At 42.1% G+C, this 25112-nt stretch overlaps 1 protein-coding gene across 7 annotated transcripts in view; it reads right to left on the bottom strand.

The window, feature by feature from the left end:
• The window catches only part of CTDSPL (CTD small phosphatase like), an 80924-nt gene that overhangs the window by 43411 nt on the left and 12401 nt on the right, over window positions 1–25112 (bottom strand). Inside the window, exon 1 of one of the 7 annotated variants that reach the window (XM_048317203.1) lies at window positions 8199–8351. The exons of the other annotated variants lie outside the window; for them this stretch is intronic. Within the exon in view, the coding sequence (XP_048173160.1) occupies window positions 8199–8226 (28 nt within the window). The 5' untranslated portion in view covers window positions 8227–8351. Of the gene's footprint in view, window positions 1–8198; window positions 8352–25112 lie in introns of those variants that run through there. 7 annotated transcript variants of the gene reach the window in all.

Genomic DNA, 25112 nt, shown 5'->3' with positions numbered 1-25112 from the left:
CACAGGCACCACACAGTGTGTAAAACACCAAGTTACCCACCTGCCACACAGCTTTTACCCAATCATTGATTTTTCAAGACAAGGAGAGATCCAAACCTAAAGAATACTGCTGGACATTGCATCTATAATCAGCTCATTTCCTTATCAAATCTGTTCAGTTTAATAAACTGATCTTTATAAGGATTTTATTGGGTTTTCTTTCCCCCCAATGACCAAATTCATAGCCTGGGGTTGTGAAATTAAGCTGAGCTTCTTCTTCCGTCCTGCCACACAGAGATTGCCTTAAATATAAGTGACACTTTTAGTTCTTTTTTTTGACTTGAAAAGTGTAAGACAAGTGGTTCACTAAACCCAAAGGTGGAAGAAATTCCTCTACTTTTTCCCCCCAAAAATACCACTACACCTCCAACCAAAGCCTTATCAAAACCTTGCTCATCTGAGGAGAATAAGCTTAATTTAATTTTCCTAAATATAGCCCAAAGATGTTCCCATAGAGACAGCAACATTCTCTAGGGTACTTTTTGCAGCAAATACTTCAGCAAGACATCAAATCCAAAGCATTAGTCTATTTTTGCAAGCTTTCTTCTCTCTTTCCTAGGAACAGCTCTTCTCTAACAAATTCATCTTGCAAAAATATGTTAAAGGGTGCTCCTCTGCAAAGAAAAAGTTTTGTTTCTCCATTTTGCCTTAGGAATTTTTCATTCACTCCCTGGGGATATTTTTGGGACAGGCTACAAGTCTAATTCCTGCCAGGGAAATTCACTCATCCAAAGTTTGCTCCCCAAAAGATACATCCCTAATAGCAAAAAATCAAACTGGGACACCTTTTCTGCAGTTCCTTTGATTTCTCTTTCTAAACCCCGTTTCTTTCTACCAACCCGTTGGTATTTTGTGGATATTGAGTGCAGGTCTCATGAAACATTCACCCTGTGAGAAAATACACATCTGAAATCAAGCTGCTTCTGGTAACACATTCTACAGAACCAAAGCCATTTACATCATGCAAGTTCTGGAAGAGATTCTTAATGGAGTAGGGAACAACATGTGACCATTTATGAAATATTTACCTTGCTTCTTTGGAAGAAGAAGAGAGGTGGCTTAGCTTCAAAAAGACACTGACTTAACAGAGATGTAGATTTATTTGGTGTGACTGCTGTTCTGCTCCATTCCTCCCTGCCCCTCCTCAAATTTCTCTGTATTATGAAACCCAGATACAAAGAAATAAAGAGAAATCCCACTCATCTGGAAGAGGAAACTTTCTCTGAATCAGTGCATTATCTGAGCTTCAGTCATTAATAGAATCTAAAAGGAACAGCTGTTTCTAACTAAAAATGCTCTTAAAATCAATTTACAGGCATCATACGACAAGTATCACTTAGCAGGTTACTTGAATCCAGCCCTTCTGGGAGCAAAATAAAAACATCAGATTTTGATTATAAACTTATTTGTTGCAGGGATTTCTCAAGAAGAGGTCTGGGTTACACTGGAGTGAATCTGCTGGGACAGAATCTCACGTGGAGAAACTGTTGCCAAGGTAATTTCTTCTCCAGCTTTAGCTTTCATGCAGCAGATTTTATCCAATCTTGGATTACTCTTCATAAATTCTTTTTTAAAAATAATTACAATATTTATAGATATGTAATACAAGTGCCTATCACAGAGAGAAAAATGCAATTTTATTTGCTGCTTTCTTTTTCTATCTGCTGAATCCGCCCTCACCAGTTAAGCTGGAGGGAATTTTGATCAATTTACGTTTTCAGTAAAACCTACACATCTTCTGTAACTATTTTAGATCTAAAGTAATTACAGTATCAACCACTGTGGGTTTTCAGTTCAATTGAAGTGTCACCTGCAGAACAGCAGCTCTGCCAGGTATCTCTGACAAAAAATTGAAGCTGTAACAGAGCATCTATTGTTACACACTAAGTAAAGAAGTAAGGAAAAAACCCCCACAGAAGCACGTTGCAAAGTCTCATTAATAATTTGCTAATATATCTCGCATTGTCCTGGTGCTGCATCTCTCCTTCACTTTTCAAACTCCTTTTTTTTTAATATTAACTGTGTTTTCAACTGATCCCAAGAAATAAGCTAGAAAATATTCAATCCTATCTCTTCTGACCTTTTACTCCGGAGTCATGAGTATTTTATCCATTAAACATTCCCAGACCATTAAAAGACGCACATTCCCACCTGGAAATACGATAATCAGAAAGCTAAAACTAGATTAAGAATGAAACAAAAGATACAGGAAACTGCAAGCTTTGTACGATAAAGTGTCTACAGTTTTGACAAAAAATAAAAGCAGTGAAACTTGATGAACTTCCAGCAATTCCTTCCTAAAACAAAGCCACAGTTTATTGCCTGTTGAGAAATTCAGCTAGTAAGAAACATTATTTTTTTATTATTCTTATTAACAGGAGGGGAATTTTTAAAAAGCGTTTTGGTGTCTTAAACAAGCACTCAGATGCCTCGACCAAGCTGACAATTCAGCTGCAGGTTGGAACAGCTGCAGACATGTTTAATTGCCTCTCCAAATACCCACAATGTCGAGTACTTCTGACCTATTTGAAATATCCTAAACTTTGTACTAAAGGAATGCACAAGATTGAATGCCCATGCTTCAACTCCTGACAATCCTGTAACACTGAGAGCAGCCCACTTGCTATTTCACAGTCATGAGAAAGCATGAATAACTGAGTGCTGTATAACTGAGGATATTAAATAACCAGTGTCTTCAGGACTACAAGTTTAGAAGCATTAAAAATAAACTGTTTCCTTAATTATATTAGAGGGAAAAAAAACCCAACAAAACCAGTAATTTTTTGCTGCTTACTGGAGCAAAAATGATGGTAATTTTAACTATGTGGATTCATTCTACAGACCCCACTCCTGCTATCCCCAAAGGCCACATACTGACCTTGTCAAAGGTAGACTAAAAAGAGGTAAAAAAAATTGCATCTGAGCCCATTAACAAAGCTGAAACTCTTCCCTAGCTTACTCTTCAGCATGTGCCTTTGTGCTAATTTTAAGAGAGAACCCAGGCATGAGGAAAGAGAAATTATTCTCATTTTGCATCTTGCCCAAGCCCCAGCCTCTCTTAGCCTACATTCCTGCCCAGGCTGTTTATGCAGAACACTTCTGATCAGCTGGTCTCTGCCCAATCTGGCAAAAAACCCCTGCTGTTTTCCTCCAGCACTGATGCAGAGGCAAGCGTGAGCTGTGTACTCAGTACATAATGATGCAATACTATCCCCACTGCTTTGCATCCTTTTCTTTCTTGGCATAAAAGAGCCAGATTTTCACCATTTGCATTGCACAGATCATAGAAGCCTAGAATGGTTTGGGTTGGAAGTGGCCTTTAAAGATCAACTTATTCCACTCCCTGCCATCGCCAGGGACACCTCCCACTATTCCAGGCTGCTCCAAGCCCCGTCCCCAACCTGGCCTTGGATACTTCTGGGGATGGGGTGAGAGATCTTACAGTCCTGTTGTTCTCAGAGGTAAAAGAAGCCAGGTCTTGCAGAGCACTTTTCATCTCTTCGGGAGGCAGAAGTCTTGCCTTACCACCAGCACTTTTAATAGCAGAGGTCTCCCTTTGGCTCAGGGCAGAGAAGCAGCAGATGAGCTGAGGCAGGAGGCCTGAGCCGACGATGGATCCAGCACATTTACTGCACTTAGCTCAGATGGGAAACCCCAGGCATAAGGACCCATAAATGCTAAATCATATTAAGTCTATACTTACATATATACTCAAGCACTTAGACAGCCATCCCGAGTTTTTGCTCCTTCTCCTCTCTCAGCAATAACAAGCTCCAAGCTGAGGGAGCCCCAGCCCGCGTCCACACCCAGCATTGCTCCTCTTCAACTACTTCCTGCTCCCCATGCTGCTCTCACTACCTCAGCCTCTGCCCCTCTGCAGTTCAGGTGTCTGCACTGACCCCACATGCAGGTGTTCACCCAACAACCCCCTGCCATGCGGGTTTTAACTCACACTGAGGGGAAGAGGGGCACAAAACCAACAATTTCTAACCGAAAACCCTCTGTGCGCCTCCGGGACCCCCTGAGCTGTGCACAGCAAACCTGCACTAAGAAAAGCAGCGCCTAAGACGGTCACACCTGCACAGCTGGCTGTGTTGTTTATCCTGACAGCTTTAAAAATCCCTTTTGGCACAAATAATGATATTATGTTCTGTACCATACCACAGCACAAGCAATCTGAAAGGCTTTTTTCTGGCTGCTGGCTGAGTGCTATCAGTTTGGGCAGAGCCCACTTGGCTCCTTCTGCCCAGCCCCAGCACATTCAATGAATTACTCAAATCTAAACAGACTCTGCATTTGAATTGATCTCCCAAAGCTCTACAGAGCTGCAGCAGGAAAGCTCTGTATGCACTGGCACGCCTGCTGCAAAGCAAGATAAATATTTGGCACCTCTCCCGCTCCTACATAACCAAAATGAGGACAAATAGCTGCATTATTGGCTTCATTAGGGCCTGTCTTAGATCTTATTTCTCCTGGTGACAGAAAAAGAGAAAAGGGAGACACTGGCACAGGTTGCTCAAGGAAGCAGTGAATGCCTCCTCCCTGGAAGCGTCCACGGCCCTGGAAGTGTTGGATGGGGCTTGGAGCAACCTGATCTTGTGGAAGGTGCCCCAGCCCATGGCATGGGAGGTAGAACTGGATGATCTTTAACGCCCCTTCTAGCCCAACCCATTCTGGGATTCTGTGAAATCCATGACCCAACAGGATTTTCCCAGACCAAAATTCAACAAATATCAAGAGTAGAAATCTGGATGTAAGTCTTGCAATGCAGCAGAGACATTCTTTCTGCTGAAGAACTGTACTCCAGTGACATGTGAGCAGAAATCAAGGCCTGAGTCCCCTCCCACGGGTCCCCACACACGCAAGGAATTCCAGCCCTACAAAATAAACAAAGTAAGGTCCAGTGTGTTTGAGACACTCACTGCCAAAAAACTCCTGCCAAGACCTGGCCAGCTGGTGGGGGGAAGTCTCTGAGTAGCAATGGGTCTTGACATTTTAAAGAAATGGCTTTATTTTCTTGTTTTAACTACATCATTATAGCTCCCAAGTAGTTTCTGTATTCTCCTCACAGAATGTCCTGGCAGCTTGGCCACCAGCCCAGCTGACCACAGCAGAGCTCACAAAGCCAAGCTGATAAGCACTTGTAGGGCACAATGCATCTGATTTGTCTACACTAGAACCCACCCTAAATATGCCAATATTGTTTTTGTTCTCTCCCCTGGGAACCCCTGATGAACAGCTGAGCTGTTTATATTGCAAACATTTACAGTTAAGGGAAAGATCACCATCCCCCACACCACTGCTTCGGTCCTTCCTGTAAGTCACTGGAATTGGCCAAGACCAGGAACAGTCCAGCAAAACTTGCTTATCCCAAAAATGCTGCAAAATAACCCCTTCATTTAATCCTTCTGCTTCTGTGCCCAATGCTACTATTTCCTGACCACTCCACACCACTGATCTGCATAACCAAAACACAAATGGAAAATGTTGTTCATAACAAAAGCAAACATGGCACTAGGGCTTAACATGAGGTTCCTCAGCAAGGCTGAACTAGGAACTCTGGACACCAAACACAGTCTCCTGCCCCTCTCAGGTGTACCCCAGCTTCCAGGATTCCTGAGGAACCCTGTGAGGTCTCCATGAGGTGCTGCAAGAAAAGTGCCACCATACAGAAAGTTCTGACGGCAGAACATTTAATGGAAGGTTATTTGCTCCAAGTATTTTGTGTACCAGCTGAAAGACCACTGAAAGACCCAACACAATTCCCAAGGGGAAGAGCTTACACAAACACGGCAAAGCTTCTGGATGGGCTTTCACAGCAGTTTTTTTTTTAAACACTCTTCCTTCCTCCTTTCGCCCAGAGGTGAAAGTGGAAAGTTTTCTCAGGCAGAGGATGCCCTGGCCACTGAGCACTTAAGCAAACACATTATCCACAAAACTTTGGGTTTTTTCCTCTCTCATTTTAGGAAATTCAATTGTTCAAAGGCCTTATTTAATCAGCTGGTGCAGTCGTACAGCTGAGCCCAAGCATTGAAGAGGCTGTTTCAGCCCTTCCTTTAATGAAGGATGAGCACAATTTCCAAATACCTGTGACAAGCCACATGTCAAAACACGCTTCCACCACCACCTGATAACACCACAAGGTGATTACAACACTCCTGGGATGTTTGTACCTGCTCTCTGGCCACAGGTTTTACACTTCCCACCACTACCTTATGTCTTCTCTTCAATCCCAAAGGTTATCTTATTTATGGAAAACATTAAATATAACATTTATAGCAAGTTCTACAAATCTGAGACATTCCTCTTGTTCTTCTGTTTATGGGACCAACTCCTCTACCAGTTTGTGATTTATGCCACTGGAAGTTTCACAGCAAATACTAAGGAATGTGGCTCCAAGTACATGTCAAACAGGTATTTTCTCTTGCAAGCCCAAGTTTTGGACACTCATCAAAAGGAAAGACAATACAAAAGTTCCAAGTAATGCCAGAAGGTATTAACTGTTCCAAATGACAGCTGGGGACATAGAATTGAGGTTTCCCAAACTCTGGATCAAGTGACAAAAGACAACACTGCATTGTACTTCTTAATAGGATGTACGTCCTGCAAAACACAGGGAAAAAGGTCAGCCCCACCCACGAAAACCAGTTCAAGTCTAAAGAGAACCCGATCCACTTTTCTGCTCCGCTCCAAATTTCCATTTTTTTGGACAAGCAGCTTCAAAGTTTTTGTGCAACAGTTCCTTGTCCATAAGAATAATTTTTTAAACCCTGTGTAAAAACCAACTGCCGAACATTTTCTGCTTCAGTTTTATTCTTCGGTAAGGCACACACACAGCCTTTCAGTAGCACCTTGGGGCTGAATATATATTAAAAATTGAGAGGTGCTCATATAATTTAATAGTAGGTTCTAGAGGAGCACTTAGCTTGTTACATCCTAACTTTATTCCCTTATCACAGGGAGCAAATATTCCTGCTTTATCCAATGTGTAGAAATGACATTAACCATATCTAGGAAATCTTGCTAGATGAGGTCTTAGCATCTGAGTAACAATTTAAGTTATGCCTTCCACAAGATATAAGTGTGGTGTTTGTATATTAATAATTACTGATACTTTTCTTATTCATAAACTAATTGTTCTGTAAGACTGTAGTAAGGCAATGGAAAAATGTATCTCTGGAGCTGCTTAAACATGCAACTTGTTTTTTTTTTTTTCCTGGAGTCATCTCAGGCAACTAAACCAAGCATGATCTAGGAATGAGAAAGTACAAAGGAAAAAGAACACTAAAAATGATGTCACTTGGCTTATACATCTTGTTTATAGTTATACCACAGCAGGAAATATAATTACAAACATCAGTCTGCACAAGGTATAAAATATTCCATACTGAAAAGATGCATTGTATTACATAATACTATATAGTTTCTCCAAATTCCAAAGCTCACACACATTCTTCCTGCCTTAACAACCCAAAAGTACATAGAGATCTCCAGGAATACATGGTGTGCACATGCACACATCTGCAAAAGACAGCTTGAAAGTGGCACGAGTAACAAAAATACACAGCCCAGCCCTGTAACCAAATCAGAGGCAATAATTCTTAGACATGGAGTTCAAAGCAACTTCAATAAACAATCACTCCATCATTCTAAAAAGCACATTCTAACTGGAATTACCCTAACTTATTTTAGGAATTGAACTCCAGTAATGTTGTATGAATTATTCAATGATTGTATCAGCTTATTTTCGACCAAATTCTGTTTTCCCTGAGGAAATTCCAACAGTACTTGCATGCACCACATTGCTATTAGCAAGAGCAAGAATCCTTTACATTTTTTTTCTATACAGATAATGTATTCTTCAAGCTCATTTCCACTGAGGGGAGGAAAAAAAAGCTTTCAGCTTGGCTTTCCTCATGAATAATACATTAAAAATTTAATATTAGCGCACAAATCTTCTTTTTAAGCCTCCAGAAACAGTACTATATTTGCCCTATTACTTCGAAAAGATTCATGTGCATGTTTAAATAAGGGTAAACCATAAGCTCCTGTTCTCTGTAATTAAGCTGCAACAAAATATTTCACCATTTATCAGACCAGTTCTGAAACAATTCTGTAAAGCTTTGTAACTGTCATTAAAAAAAAAGATAATCCCTTACCGTATCCACAATAAGGAGTGTAAGACATTTTGTTCCATAACTCAGTGTTGTAATCTGAAGTGGAACAGATTTTTTTCAGCCATTCACAAAACCCAGGTTTTTGTACACGGAGGAGAATCCCGATTTCAAGGAGGCATATACAGTCTACGTTACTAACAGCAGATGTAAATAAAACCCAAACCCACAAGAAAAAACAGCTGCAAAAATGATGCAAGGGAGGAGAGGGAGGGAAATAAGTGCCTGGTGTAAGGATGAAAACTTCTAGGAAGAGGAGAGTCCTTCTAAGAACAGCAGCCGCATCAATCCCGTGCCACTTGTTCAAGCCTTGACTCCGCAGGCTGAGGGCTCTGCCACGGCCTCAGTCTCCTGATCCCTTCTCAGGCTTGTACAAAAATAAACAAACTGTGGAGCACGAACCCAGATGTTTCAGGAATCAGACAGCAAGAGTCCAATTGTGCTGCTATGGGAGAAGTATTTTTAAGTGTTTGCGTCTGGCGCGTTGGGAGGCAGCACCGCTGGGGCTCAGCTCCCTGGAGGCTTCAAGAGTCTTCTCCAGGAAGCCAGCAGCAAGTTCATGACTCTTTGAGGAACTGGACAAGGTGTCCTCTGAGAAAGGAGCACACATGCTATGATCTGCAGCATAAAGGACAAATACAACCAGCACAGACACTGCCTTCACTGCTCAGGGCTGGATCCCCGGTGCAGCCCCAGCACAGAGAGGGACTAATGGCTGGATTCGATGGTCTTAGAGGTTTTTTCCAGCCTAAATGATTCTAAGATTTCCATGCATTGCCTGGTGGAAGGAAGACCCACATGGGAGAGGAAAAATGGCAAAAGAGTTATTTTTATTAAGGTGACTGGAGGAAATGTTGGGGACTCGAATGTATGGCTGCAACTACAGGTTTCAGCCATCACCCCAATCACTCCTTCAAAATAGCTTCTAATTTCTCTTTAAGGTACCATGTTCCACGTGAGTTGGGGTACTCTGCTCATTATTACAGCAAAACAGTAGGAAACAAGAGTTTTCTTCTTTACTTAATTTATTACAGTTTTAAAAATTATCATTAAACTATTGGCATTCAAAGATTTCACTCTGGGTTGGACTTCTAGGAAGCTCTTCACATTTCCCAAAGAAAAGCAGATTTAAGGTGCAAGACACGGGAATCAGAGACTCTCCTGTGCCTGGTCTGCAGAGAACTATCTACAAACAGAGTTTGTTGATCTGTTCCCAGATCACAGATTGTGGAAGCGAGCTGTAAACCCTGTCACAAACACATTTCTAACCCAGCTTTCAAAGGGAAGTGATGTCCCAGCAAGGTTTGGAAACAGCACTGAAGTTGCTTGGCTTTGCAGTGTCCATGAAAAAGCTCCTACAAACCTGTGGCTCTTCCACTAAAGACCAGTGAATTCCTGGTGTTATTTTTTTCCCAGGAACTTCTGTTTTCCTACCTCTCTGCTGTAGTCTTCAATACAAAATCCATGAGCTCTTGTACCTAAACCTTCTCAGAAATAACCCCCTATTGCCTTCTGAGCTGCTAAACCCAGGAGGAGCTCCCTCAGCCAGCTCCTGTGCTCAGCTTTGCACTGACAGTGACTGTCCCCAACATCCCCTGTGTCCCAGAGCAGGAAGTCCCCCTAGGAGCAGCTGGCAGGCAGCGCCCTGATCCACACAGCCTATGTTTGTCCATTACCCTTTTCCTTTTGGCTGCTGCCGCGGCTTCGTGAGCTCCTCTCCCCTTATACAGGAAGCTGGGGCCTCAAGCTTAATCCTGCACATTCAGTTCTCTGCTCTTCCAGCTACCACTACAAATGTACTCTCCCAGAAAAGAAAAAAAAAAAGAAAAAAAAAACGGCACGGAAAGCTCTCACAATCCAATCTTTGCTAAACTTCTCCAGGGTGAGATTATTTATCTTTTTTTCTTTTTTTTTTTTTTTTTTTCTGGGAGCAAACTGAAGGGAAGATTAACAAATTCCTGCAGCTGAACAAACACACTGAACGTTATTCATCAAGACAGAGAGCAGATAGTCCAGATCTAAAAGGTACAAACAAACTTTGCAACACCACTATGGCCAGAAAATCTGGAATGTCCAGAGATCTTTATTCACAGGTTTCAGTGTTACGCATCAGGCACTTTCACTCCTGTGGGGTTGGGGAAGCAGCAGCAACAGCATTTGTGGGAGATGGGGAGGAAGATGGGGAAGATGTGGTTGAAAGAAGATTGAGCTTGGCCACAGCAGCCTGGGAACCCAGAGCATCAGATCAAGGAAGGAAAACAAGGAAGGAGTCGTCTACAACTCTAATTCATCTCCTTTTTCTCTGAAAGCTGTTGAGTTTCTCTGCCTGCTTGCTCCATGCCAGCCCCTGGACTGCACCATCAGCCCCTTCCATCCTCAGAACAGTTTGTTTCCGTCTCAACCCAAAAGGGTGAACCTTCTTTCCCCATCTCTTGGCCATTGCAACATTGCCAGGCTCACCCCAGTACGTTCCAGGGGAAAAAACCCAACTAACCAAGCATCATATATTGAAACATAGTGTTTTGTAATTTTATTTGTGTATGTGCGTCCCCTCCCAGCAGCTTCCTCAATTCCTTCTTCCTGAACCTCATGGCCTAAAATAGAGTAAAAAACCCTTCCTGTCATCCTTTCCAATTATTCTGGCACTTCCTCAGTTACTGACTGTGAGTAAAACTCCTACACCACACATAAAGATATCTGCAATTTGCTTAAATGCATCCATGGCACTTTGGAGGGGCAGGATTGCTTGGATCCCAGACTCACCGTTCCTTCAACTGCTGACTGGGATCAGCAGCCAACTCCACCACAACTTTTACAGGATTTACACTGAATAATTCTACAACATTTAAGATGTACAGCAGCAAATTGCTGCTTACTGTTGTGTCAAGAGCTTCATCCAAAGGAGCTGATGCCTCTCCTAATGCCTGTGCTTGGCTGAGGAACAGCAGCTACTCGTGGAAATACCACGGGATGTGCAAAGGGCACCACAAATCAAGGGGGGCTTAAAGCACCCTCCCTAAAATCGAGATATTCTGCAAAAAGCATTTAATATGACTAAGAGAAAAGGTGCTCTCTGAAAAGAGAGGGAAGAAGGGGCCCTGCTTAAAGCACCAGCTGAAGTGATTTATTTCAGGTTGTCTGAACTGCTGATTCAAGGTGCTTCCAGTGGTAGGTATGAACCTGATGCTTTTAAGCCCTCACTCTTTGTGTTCAGCTACAGATGTCATGGTTAATAATGGAATAGCAACAAGAGGTGGGAAGAAAGGAAGGGAAGTGACTGTACCTGGATTAACTATGTGTAGAGCCAACCACACCAATACATCTTTCCTCTATGAAAACCTCTATTCCAGTATCAGCACCACTGTGATTTCTGTTGGCAAACTCACTGCTGAAATGCTGTAATCACATCAGTCACAGAAACCAGGGGCAGATAAATAAATAAATAAAAATCAGGATACCCCTCCCCAGGATAAAAAGAAGAAATTCTCAATTTGTTCAGCCTTTTACTGCAGGTCAGCTTTTCTACTCGGCTTTCTCCCATCTCCTTGGAAAGCTCTCAACAGCAAATCCAGAGGACAAAGCCTTACACAGCAGCTCAGAGAAGTCTTTCCAAAACAGGGTACAGCAGGACAACTTCACCATTGCTACAAATCAGCTGTCACGTTGGAATGTGTAAACAGACATATATCTCTTTTTTTTTCTTACTGCTACGTGTCAGATCTGACTACTACAAATACCTCAGGATTTTCTAAGGTCTAGCAACACTACCAGTCATCTTCTGGTTTTGCACTGATTTATGCCACAAAAACTGGAAATAGTCTGATTAAGTAATATGAAAAACACAGGATTTACGTTTGGCTCATCCAGTCCCTTTCTATTTTTAGTGGAAACACCCAGCATGGCTCCTGTTTCAGTACCTGCAGATTCAGAGTCTCCTCCACTGCATCGCCCAGGTCATCAGTGACTGACCAGTGCCAGACCTGGACACTCCACCCCACTATTCCACCTGCCACATCCCTCTGAAAGCCCTGGACTACTGATGTATCAGCAAAGATTTCTGCATCCATTTCACAGCAGGTTATATGCAGACCAGCATTTTTCTAGTTTGTTCTTAAAAAGCTTCTTTTCAGCTCGTGGCAATCTACTCGTTTTCCCTCCCCATGTTACCAAGTTACAGAAATAAGTTCAGTCCCTGTGACACGGTTTATTTTTGAAAAGAAAAATCTGCTGGGTATGATTGGCTTTCTTGGCTTCTTGCAATATTTCTCAAGTTTCTGTGTTCCTTTCTGAAAACTGAAATTGGAAATTATGAATAAGACAGCCTAAGCACTATTTTAGTTCTTATGGGTTTTTTTTTAGAAGATTATTTACTCTTCCCAAGGTGTCAAAGGTAACAGCTCACAGTTCTGAAGTTGTACAGTTTCACACCAGCCACTAAGCATCCAGTGATTTAATTTGCCATCTGCTCCCAATTAAAGTCTTAGCCAAAGACTGATACCAGCTTCCCTCCCCCCAATTTAATACAATATTTCAGTGTCAGAAGTTGGTGACTTCCCTTTCCTGCTTTCCTGAGCACCAAACCAAATCCTTTGTCTTCCTTTCATTACTACAATACTTTCCCAATACTTTGCCTTCCCCACAGCCACTGCCAGGTGCATGTTCTGGCAAGCACAAGACAGAGAACATTAAAAATTAATTAAGAAAAAATTAAAAACAGCATCCAAAAATATCAGGGAAGCAAAAATATTCTCGCTCAAACCATCCCTATTAGAAACTAGGGCAGACTTTTTGCAGGCTTCCTTCCTTCCTCTTGTGCTGGAAAAACTTATCAAGTTAGTGAACTACTGTATTTTCTATGCTTCATTTGAACTGGGACAGCCTGTGCCCGTCTCCACAATAAAAAATTCTGTTAAACTGCTACATCATCTTAAATCCTCTTTTTCTTTCAGGCTTGCATCTGAAGGAACTGAGTCATGTCTCCAACTTCTCAGTGCTTACTGAAGTTTGCCACCCTGCAGCTTGCTGACTTTAATGATTTTGCTCTTTCTCTCTCTCTGAACCTCTGATAAATGTCACCACTTCAGCCACCCTTTCTGAGAGCCACCTTCCGCTTCTGCAGCTGTGGGGCCTCCTTACCTGTGATGCCTTTAGGGATCTCCCTCAGCTGCCTTTCCTGCATCAAATCCTGTTGGAACACGAGAAGGATATGCTGTGCCCTGCTGTACTCCTCCCCTAAGTGTCTACTGCAAAAAACAAAGATCACTTCACCAGCACCTTCTGTGGTTTGAATCTCTGCAGCACTCACCAACACAGGGCACATGCTGTGGGCAGGTACTTGAGTGGAAGCACAGCCAGGGTTTGTAAGGTTTTCCAAGGAAGACTCTCCACTGCAATGTGACTGTGCTGACACCACCAGCAGCGCTCATTTTCCAACCTGTTCTGCTGGGACACAGGAGCTTTAATGAAACTTGCCCACTGCAGCAGCTCCCTGGTGCTACCATTTATTTTACAGTCCAGTTTTGTTATTGCCAACATTTCAACTCAATCTTCCTTTCTTGATAATCCCATAAATGAAACTCAAATATTAATTACAGTGTCACAGAGACCCTTCACAAGGCTGCTGGGTGCCCCACCACTTGACAAGAGCACGATCCTGAAGGTGAGCAAGGACAGAATTAGGGTACATTGTTATGGTGACCCACAGCACAGGGCAGCAGCCTTCAAACAGCAAATGCAAGTATTACTGATGTGCTCTGGATCATCAGCACTGCTCCTCTCCATGCCAAGCACATCTTAGTCCACCTTTCAACACATGCATAAGTCTGAACACAGACCGTGGACCATCTCTGCCAGCATCTCCAAAGTTCTCAAGTGGCTTAAACAGCCACAACAGGAGAAGGGCAAGGACCTGTTGGAGTGAGTCCAGAAGAGGCCACAAAGATGCTCCAAGGACTGGAGCCCCTCTGCTCTGGAGCCAGGCTGAGAGAGCTGGGGGTGTTCACCTGGAGAAGAAAAGGCTCCAGGGAGACCTTAGAGCCCCTTCCAGAGCCTAAAGGGGCTCCAGGAGAGCTGGAGAGGGACTTGGGACAAGGGCCTGGAGTGACAGAACAAGAAGGGATGGCTTTAAACTGATAGAGAGCCAGGCCTGAACAGATACAAAGAAAAAACTCTTCCCTGTGAGGTTGGGGAGGCCCTGGCACAGGGTGCCCAGAGCAGCTGAGGCTGCCCCTGGATCCCTGCAAGTGCCTAAGGCCAGGTTGGATGGGGCTTGGAGCAGCCTGGGATACTGGAAGGTGTCCCTGCCCATGGCAGAGGGTGGGACTGAAGGGTCTTCAAGATCCTTTCCAACCCAAACCATTCTGTGAGTCTGTGATTAAAGAGGCGTCATCTGGCACAGGTGAAGGACTCTGTACACACTGAAATCCCCTCCTGTGACAGACCCTGCATTCTCCTGCCTGTGGCAGACCCCCTCCTTTCACAACCACAGCTTTTACCATATCTGCCACAGCTTGTGGCTCACACTGATCCTTCCTCACCAATGCAGAACTCAGATATTTAAAAACACAAGTGCTGTAACAAATCTTCATGTCCAGATGAAAAATGACAGTCATTTTGAGAGGGGCATATTAATCCTTAGGGAATGGCTCTTACTTTCCTACCAAGACAACTTTAGGTTGTATTCTTCAGAGTTTAAGAATTGCCAGAGAGGCAGAGTAGCACACAAAAGTGATGTGGAATTCAGTTCAGGTCCCCACAAAAGCACCTCTTGACAGGGCACATTTCCCCTTTGATCCAGCATGGGCCTGACTACAGCCAGTTCTGCCCAGCTGCTTTTAAGAAAGCTGTCACTGGGACCAAGGCTCCCCTTCTGGGATTAACCACACCAAATCCAACTATTTTTGTTTGGTGGGTGTTTTTTTTAATGCTTTTTTTGCTTGTTTAAGCATTTTTTAAAATTAATTCTTAACTTAAATGCCTGTGAAAGAGGAATAAAAACAACAACCAACCAACCTTTGGGCAATTTTGTAGTGTTTCTAAATGAACTTTTGAGGACAGCGTGGTGCATTGGTAAAATACACAGATCTGTACAACACTTAGACTTTTCCTTACAGGTAGGATACAAATGGATCACAACACTTTAATCAATATGAAACACCCTCAGAAGAACAGATAAAAGTTATATTGTGGTTGTTCCAGGCTGATTTTTTTTTAAACACACTATTTCTGAACATCACTGTTATGTTCAACTGTTCGTAACACCGAAAAATTTAGACCTGCAGAATTCAAGGAGTGCAAAAAAAAGAAGAAACACGATGTTCCAGGCCAATGATGACAACTCAGAGGGACACCAATGGGTTCCCATCATGTTTCAAGCAACAACCACTGTCACCACAGAGCAGAGCTGCCAGAGGACGTCCCCAAACTTAAAAGAGGCTCTTGTAACAACAAATGTTTCTACCACCACACTCCATCTACACTATCACTTGACACAGGAATGCTCAAATCTGTTCTGCATATATATTCATGCCAAGCAGATAAAGAGAATCACATTTGTAGTGACAAATGAAATGACTGGAGGCACATTTGTCATGTTCTGTGTCACTGGTGACATGTTCATCTATCAGGTTTTCAACATGAGCAACCACCTTTTCATCATGAGATGTCTTATTATAGACTCCAGCTAAAGCAACCATGACAATTAACAGCCTGTTTGGCACATCTGTCTCTACAGGTGGGTCATGAAGTCACAAAGAGTGAGGAGAAAAGGATGAATCCTAAGGAAAACCAGTGGCACTTGTGAAGATGATGGTAAGAGGCCAGACTTTATAATCATCCAGCCTGATGATCCCTTTTTTAAACAGCAAGGCTGTAACCTTGCTTAAGGAGGAAGTAGGTGCACATTAAGAACAGTTTTTTGTGGGCAGCAGTGTAAAAATAAATATTAATTGCACTCCAAACACACCATTTGTTTTAGGAAAGGAAAAGCCACCAACTATCAGTGGCAGACCAGGATGGACAACTACCAGGACTGCACCACAAGGCTCCATGCCGAGAAAAGAACCCCACGTGTTTCAAGAACTTTTGAAGCAGCTTTTCTGAAACACTTCAGAGCACAGGACTTCCAAATGCTTTTACTCATTGAACTTTAAGTGGAGCATTGTTAGTAGACAGCCCAGTGTCCTACATTTTCTGGTACTAGTCAATATAGGAACCAAAGAGAATGTACCACTCATGAGAAGCCAGAAGAGGAAAAACCACCATCTGTTCACATTCTAAAGGCAAAGTCCTATGGAGCATAAAGAAAAAAAGAAAGGTTGTGTGGTTTAAGTTTGTCTTTCTTCTGCCTAACACAACTCCTATTTAAACTTAGGTTATAAAGGGAGCCTAACACATGAAGGAACAGATGAGGCTGCAGCAGGTTGTGACAGCACAGAAACATTGAACCACTGAATCCTTTAGGTTGGAAAAGGCCTCCAAGATCATCCAGACCAACCATTAACCCAGCACTGCCCAGGCCACCACTAAACCCTGCCCCAAGGGCCACATCTGCACATCTTTTAAATCCCTCCAGGGTGGTGACTCCACCACTGCCCTGGGCAGCCTGCTCCAGTGCCTGATAATCCTTTGGTGAAAAAGTTTTTCCTAATATCCAATTTAAACCTTCCACAGTGCAACTTGAGGCCATTTCTTTTGGTTCTGTCACTTGATCCCTGGGAGAACAGGTTGACCCCCACCCTGCTATGCCCTCCTTTCAGGTAGTCATGGAGAGGTAAAGGTCCCCGCCCCCCAAGCCTCCTTTTCTCCAGGCTGAGCCCCCCCACAGCTGCTCCTGGTGCTCCAGAACCTTCCCAAGCTCCATTTCCTTCCCCGAACACGCTCCAGCCCTTCTTTCTTGTATCAAGGGTCCCAAAACTGAGCACAGAATTTGAGGTGCAGCATCCCATTAAAAAAAATGTTTTTTATATGCAATTCTCTGTTCCATTTAAGTGAAGTGCTTAACTCCATGGATACAACACACATGGATCAGCTGCTGGGTTTTTTTGCTTCATGAGGCTCTCATTGACAGCGGTTTTGCTGAAAAGAGCCCCACAACAATGCTGGAAATAGCAGCAGAGCGAGTGCACAGAATGATTTCCAGTAACATGTCAAAAACACACCATCAAAGATTAACTTCTTGCCTCCAAAAGCAAAGACTGTTTTAACTGGTGATCTCCCAAAGTGCAGTTATTAGAGACCTCGATTAATCCATACCAGAGACACAGAGCACAATAAATGATAAAATATATCAAATAGTGCTGATAGATCAGAAAATACTGCTCCCCAAATTATGCAAAACCTGGCTACACGGATTAATTTGGTACTAAAAGTCCATGTTTTGAAACATTTGGCAAAAATGAACAAATAATCCACCTCCACAAACACAAGTTTTACTGTAGACGCTTCAATTTGGGCCTTGCTGTCCCGTAACAGAGCCCAAATTCACTGACTAATGCACTTTCAGAGATTTTTTTTTTTGTTTTTTTTTTTTTCTTCTTACTTCTCTTGACTGAACTGCAAGACTATGCCCTGCCTTCCCCTGCCATTTCACTGCACGAGAATAAAGACTGTGTCTTATTATGCAGCTTAATGATATGTTAATCTTAAAGCAAAACACTGAAGGAAAACACTAATACTCTCCTCAAACAAATAAACAATCACAAAATGTGCTATTGAGTGTAACAGAGCTGTTTGCCCAAATAATGTGAGAAATCCAAGCAGTAATTAACTCAAATTGTTTTATCAGAGAGAATTAAAAGAATATAAGCAACCTGCCATCATGATGCAGTTTGGAGTTGGCTTCTTACAGGCTAGCTGGTATTACAGCAATAAAACAAAGGGCACTGCAAAATGTAAAGCTGAAGCTAAAAAAAGGAGATGTCAGAATTTTATTGGGAGATACAAAGGGAATTTTTTTTTTTCTTTGAAGACAGGATTCACAAGGATTTTTTAAATGAGGTACAGATTTTCTACTGGGCTATCTAGCCCATAATTTTTCTGAATCTTCTGCATCGAAAAATAACATTCATAGTATTCTGATGAAATGCTAAGATAATAATAATAAAATATTGAAGTATATGCATTCTTCTTAAGGCTGTGTGAACAGCAGGTTGTATGAAGCTTTAAGTTATTTTACATCTGCAGGTCCTGTGGTAAAATGAGAAGTTAGGGTGAAAAGTTGTACCTAAAATACTGTTGGCCTACATGCCCTAGGAAAGTCAAGCAGCAGGAAAATTATCCTACCCACAACAGCTAGAAAAAAACAAAAGAAAAAGAAAAAAGAAATAGTAGGAGTACCTGGAACTAAAGCCATAAAAAAATTCCCTACTTAGTCTTAACAGTTATTTTCTGTAACCTCAGAAGGAAGATTCGACTGGCATAGCAAACAAAAACAGACAGAAGGGAAGAAGGGTTGAAAATGCCCCCAAACCCAAAGCACCAAGGTCTTCTATGCTGCCATTCCCTCAAAACCCAACCTTCTCTACATGAAGCCCCACAGACACCACCTTACAGTATAACCTCAAATTCTATTTTAAATCGTTATACACTTAGGAAAAAAAAAACAACCACCACATTAAAAAAATGTAAGAAGTTGACAGATGTCAATTTATTTAGAAGTAACCCATCATTTAAGCTTCTTGCTCAGGAACACTGAGCTGTTTATGGATCATCATGTCATTTCTGGAGGAGGCTGTAATCACCTCGTGCCATTAAAATCCTCGCTCTAATTTTCTGTAGAGCAGGAACACTTTTGCCAAAGCTTCCTCACATTCATTCTACATTACTTAAGAGCCATTGCCATTCTTACTGAAATTATAAAGACTCGGATTCTGTGTGCTTTACAGAGAATATATCAAAGTGCCACACAAAATTGCTGCAGGATATTAAGAACTGCTGAATTTTAAAGCAGAGAAAGCAGAATTTCAGAGGTAAAGAATCTCATCTAAATTTTGAATCCAGACTTCAGCTGAATTCAAGACTGAGGATGAATATACACCATTTAACAATAGCAAACTACTCAGGAGCAGGAACACTACATGGAGCACAAATCTGTCAAGGACTGAAAACCACACAGAATTTAACAATAATAACATCAACACCTCGTGATTTCCCTTTCAATCTTTGAAAATGTCAGCTGCTACCACTATAACCTTCACACAAATACATACCCGAAAAAACCCAGTTTGTCTACAACCATTGCTAAGCATCTCTAGGTATTCTGTAGGATGGCCTCAAAGTGATGAGGACATGAAGGGTTTTGTGGAGGTTGTTCAGCCTGGAGGAAAGAAGGGTCTGCGAAGACCTTAGAGCCACTTTCAGAGACAAAAGGGGCTCCAAGAGAGGTGGAGAGGGACTTTGGACAAGGGCCTGGAGTGACAGGACACAGGGAATGGCTTCAGACTGAGAGAGGGCAGGGTTAGATGGGATATTAGGAAGAAATTCTTCCCTGTGAGGGTGGTGAGGCCCTGGCACAGGTTGCCCAGAGTGGCTGCTCCATCCTTGGAAGTGTCCAAGGCCAGGCTGGAGAGGGCTTGGAGCAACCTGGGATAGTGGAAGGTGCCTTTGTCTTTACCCTTGTACAAATCATTTTTCTGGATATGTCATTGGGCAAATAAAAAAGGTTCCCAGTTGAACAGTACGTATTTTTCTGAAACACCCAGTAACTTGGGTACAGTGTCCCAAGAACCAGCACATTAAATCTTTGAGTGCTGGAAAAGAGGAACATCCCTTTCAAATGAAAAATTCTGAGAGGGTTTTGACTCATATGACATAGTTGAAAATGGGATTTTTACTTACTGTAGAAAACATTAAAAGCTGTGCATGCACAATAGGGTAGGTACTTCCAACAGGTGATTATGTTAAACCAAAAAACGGGTTAGAGCAGTAGATAACAGCATGACAAAATTATTATTATTATTATTTTTTAAGGAGGAATCTATAGCCACAGTATCTTCAGAAAACAAATACAGCCAAGGCAAGAGTGAGGACAAAACAAAGCACTGGCTTTGAACTGAAAATCACCACAAACATCATGGAAGAGAAGGATCTTTGCAGATGAATTATATTTAAGTAAACACAACTGCCTGAGTAAGAGGGTAACACTGGACAAACAGGCATTTTATTACTCCTTTGCACATCTAGGTTAACATTTTAAGCAGATACAGCTGCTGAGGAGGTTACAGAGAACATGGACTGAGATTCTTGGTGGAACAGACACAGGAGCAGTAGAAGAGGCAACGGGATCCAAGTTGCAGCAAGATAAATTCCTTCTAAATATTAGAACAGGGTCTCAGACTGCTTGTGAAATCTCCATCCTTGGAGATACTCAAAACTTGACTCAACCCTGCTTTGACCTCCAGAAGTCCCTTCCAACCTGAATTCCTGGACAATGCCATGAGCCTGGAACTTCCTCTCACAGTAACAAACCCAAAGGTAGGCAACAGGTATTTACCTATAGTCGTTCCATGTGTATACAGGAGCACAAACTAACCCTCAGTTACTTAAAGAATTATACATGAGTATTTACAATGGCTGAAATAACATTAATGGGTTAAAAACTCCCCTGCTTTGAAAAAAACCAACCTTTCTAACATTAGTCTGCCAGTCTTGTATGAACAATAAGCCTTTTCTTTTAAATTCTTTTCTGCAGCAGAAAATTAAAGCTTAGTATTTTTATCTTGAAAACCTACACTGTCAAGGAAGAAACCCTAAAAAGGGCTTGTGTGACACCTGAAAGGTGATTTGTTTTTTATACTGACATTTACATCATGCTGAACTCCTTAAAAGCTTTGCTCCATCTTTCCTCCAGTTTTCTGTTTGCTACCTTGCTCTCCTTTTCTCAATTTTCTATTTACTGCAGAAATAGTGGCCTATCTTCTTTTCCCAGATCCTAACTATTCAGGCATCCTCATTCCCTTAAATTACTTCCTGGGACATCAACAGTAGAGGTAGAGCAAGTAATCTCAGTCTACCAGTGGAAATAAAATACCACCTTGCTAATTACTGATCACAGAAAAAGGGTGAACAGTGTTAGAGTTTCAGTAACTGTTAAATGCCCCGTAAATACTTCCTAAACTGCAAACTCTGATTGTGAATCTTACCCTGCCAAGCTCCAGCAGCGAGCTAAATTTTATCCTTAGTGCCACAGACCAGCCCCACTAAAATCACACCATTGAGCTCACAGCTGAGTCTGCAGAATGATTTAATCTCATCCTAAGGGAGAATTTCAGGGCAGGAGTTTAAAGCTGGTTGCAAATTCAACCCTCTCCCAACCCAAAAATCTGTGTTAATGCCTCGCCTTGAACCAGAGCTAAGCTCACACAAAGTCCTGTAGAGGGGCCAAGGCACAAATACCTGCAGGATGAGACAAGATTCCAAAACACCACAGCTCTAAGTTCACGAGAGGAGAAGGATGGGTATGAGGGAGACAGAAGCCATGGGAACAGCTCTGCCAAGGCTTCTCCATTCCTTTCCCTTCACTGGCAGGAGCACCTTGAAGTCAAGACCCAAATCATGGAAAGCGTAAGTCCAATGAAATGCATTACATACAATATAAGGTCTTAGTTCTGAACAGCTATGAAAATTTCCTTTTACTGTGAGTGCTGCAAATTTATGCTTCCTGAATATGTTAAAAGAAGTACAGAGTTATTCTAGCAAGATGCAGACTCTGGACTTTTTTTTCCTTAGCAGTTCCCTAGACTATCAAAATGTATAGAAGATAAATCCAGTCAGAATCCACTAAAACCACTCAGTGCTCATGTGATCTCTTCCCTCACTTCACAACAGCACCCCATTTCCCTCTGCAGCCAGTGTTAAGTCATTATCCCAGATGAATCCCCCTCCCTTTCCAGAACTGAGCATTGATTTTCCCTTCGATGCAGGGGAAAAAGAGCAGGAAATGAAAAATTTCTTACAAAGACTTTTCCTGAATAATCGTGCAAAGGATCCTGATCTTGCAAAGAAAAAAAAAATTAATTCAGAAACAGGCAATTAAGACAAGATTTCCTGGAGATGCTGAAGAATAAACATAAAAAAATGTTGGTGGTACTCACTCAGGAAGGCAGCTGACAAAATCCATCAGAGAAAGAATTAGGAGAGGTGATATTTTATCGAATTCACTTACAGCTTTTTGCAATGGGCGATTTGCTAACATCCTATAGAAACTGTGAAAACCATCCAAAAGGCCCCTGGAATAATGCAGCCTTTCCATAACCCTCTATATTGTTCTACTGGCTGCGTAACAGACACAAGAAGTTTCTTTACAGTGGCAAAACAACGAGCCCCTGCTGATGCTGAGATCAGGTTTGCTTCTATGGAGTAGAGCGACGGGACTTCAGTGTGACATGAAACTTCCACACACCGCAGTTTAAATACTCTGCCTCGAGCTTATCCCTGAGCAAACGACCATTCTTGCCTGCAATGGGGAGAGCTTTTAAATCTCTTCCATTTTTACTGAATTACTGATTAAATTCACCCAGGTGTTGGGGCTTTGGCAGCACTGATGGACCTCCAGCACGCTGAAGCTCCACGTTACCTAACGCTGCTCCCAACACAGGGTTTCAAAATCTGAAAGCCCATTTTAACAACCACCCCCAAGGCTGCTAAACTTAGAGAAGCAGAACACCACCACCAACCACTGAATTTCTTCTGCCAAATTTTCCCCTCTTCTTCTCCTTCTCCTGTGAAGAGGAGCTAAATGGTGGCACTCTGCAAGTCCGTATCCCTGGTTACACTGCAATGGAGCCAAACCCCAGTGCTGACACACAGCGTGACAAAGCTGGTGACAAAGCTGTCAAATTAGGATTTTGAACTCCATTTAACTTATCTTTGCACAGAAGTCAGTGAAAATTTGTACAGGCTTCTTCACTGTTAATGGAGTCCCCAAGATTCATGGCATCCTAAAGCAGACAACTTCAACATTGCAATCAACTGCATCCTACAGCACCTGTGTTCCCTCCACCAACTTTTAAGATAAACCCACTTTATTTACATGCACACAGGACAAAGCCACGCTTAAGTTTTTGCTATCAAGTATTATTTTATCAAAAAAACCCCCACCAAACCCCAAACTGAAAACTATTCAAACTCATGGAACAAAATGGAAGATGCCCTCACCTCAAACTTTATCAATCGAATGAAGGGAATTTTTCCTGTTCCTGAGCACTTGGGTAAGGAACAGGCACAGCAATATTTCATTTTTTCAGACATGGAAATGGTTCCAGCAACACCTCACACACTTGACTGAAAGTCCTACTAGGTATGTTAGTATAGCATTATTTAGGGCCCCACTAAGCACGGCAAATAACTGAACTGAAAATATCAATGATGACAGAAAGCTTTGTTAGGAAGACAATTATTGCCAAATTAAGAGGATCAGAGATGAGCAGGACACTGCCTCTTTCAGTCACACATCCACAGCTGAGGGACAACAGAACATCTGGCTCAGCTTCTCCTCAAAAAGCCTGAAATGGATACGCACTGGTGTTGGTGAATAAACACAGAAAAAGCCCAAAACAAAGCAACAAAAAAAACCCAGCCAGCAGGGAGGGGAGTTAGCAATGGGCAGGGAGTGCCCTGGGACATCTCCTGGCACCTCCTGGCTCCACACAGGGCAGGAATAATGACATGTGGTCACCCCAGTAATCAAGAAAAGTGACATATTCGGCCACTTGGACCAAAAGGCATTCCTGTGCCTGTTCCAAGGGCTGCATTTAACCTCTGGGAAGTGACATAAATAGATGGGATGTTTTCCAGAGGGAAGGGTGTTAGTGGTCAGTTTCACCCAAACATTGCCAAAGAAATATCTTTAGGTCCAGCATCCAAGCACTCCCTTCAGTTGACAAGTTTTAATTGTTTCTAGAAGAATTAAAAATGGACTTCTCTAGCAAACACTAGATGCTCCTTTCACTAGAACACAAATCAAGAATTTAACACGTTCATATTTATTTCTCTTGTTCAATCTATTTTTTGCTACTATTTACCATGCAACATAGCTGATTACAGAGAAGTTAATCCATGCAGACTTTGCCAAGAAAACAATTTACAGGTGTTTTGTTGGTCAGAAAACTTGAAATTTGGTGGATTTTTTAATTGTGTTTTTGGATATGGGGTCCAAACAGTTACTTTATCACCTCAGGAAAATATTCAGAGTTTGTTTTATTACAGCACAAGACCATCAAACCTCAATCAATGTTTGATTGCCTTGAATGACTAAATAGAAAGCAAAACCAAAACAGTTTGCAAAGACACCTCCCCACTGGACTTGGTAGTCATTTCCACAACTGCATAATTTTATCAGCTACTTAACTGAAAATACAGGATGCAGCTTCCCAGACAATCACAGTTGCTGTACACATATGGTCCTAATTAAAGCAAGAAAACCAGTTTACTCCTGTAAAACACTTCCTAGCAGCAGCAGCAGCTGCCAATCACCTGAGCAGCTATTAAAAAGGTGATAACTGTGAACCTGTTTTCCACTCGGGATTCTCACGCCTTTGAAAGGCTGTTGTTATTATTATCCAAAAGAGAAACCTTTACTGACCTTATTAGCAGAAGAGAAGATAAAGCCATTTGTTACTTGAAGGCTTTCATACAAAGACCACCTACAGTGGGACTTAAGAAATCATCTTCACAACAAAAATTGCAGAGTATGTTTTTGTTGTTGTGGTTTTTTTTTTTTTTTAAAGAGCAGCATGGATTGGGCTGACAATTACTGGAAAACAATTTAAAAACAGCACCACGGAGTTTTGTTTTCCCACCTGACTTCAACTGCTACTTAAAGTAGCCAGTACAAACATTTTATTGCAACCTTTCACCATCAGCAACAGAAAAAAATCAAGGTTTTTTGCTAATCACTATGGG

This window comes from Corvus hawaiiensis, chromosome 1, assembly GCF_020740725.1.
Source record: "Corvus hawaiiensis isolate bCorHaw1 chromosome 1, bCorHaw1.pri.cur, whole genome shotgun sequence".
Taxonomy (NCBI): domain Eukaryota; kingdom Metazoa; phylum Chordata; class Aves; order Passeriformes; family Corvidae; genus Corvus; species Corvus hawaiiensis.
The sequence above is the reverse complement of the archived record's forward strand: the minus strand, read 5'-3'. Positions and strand labels throughout refer to the sequence as shown.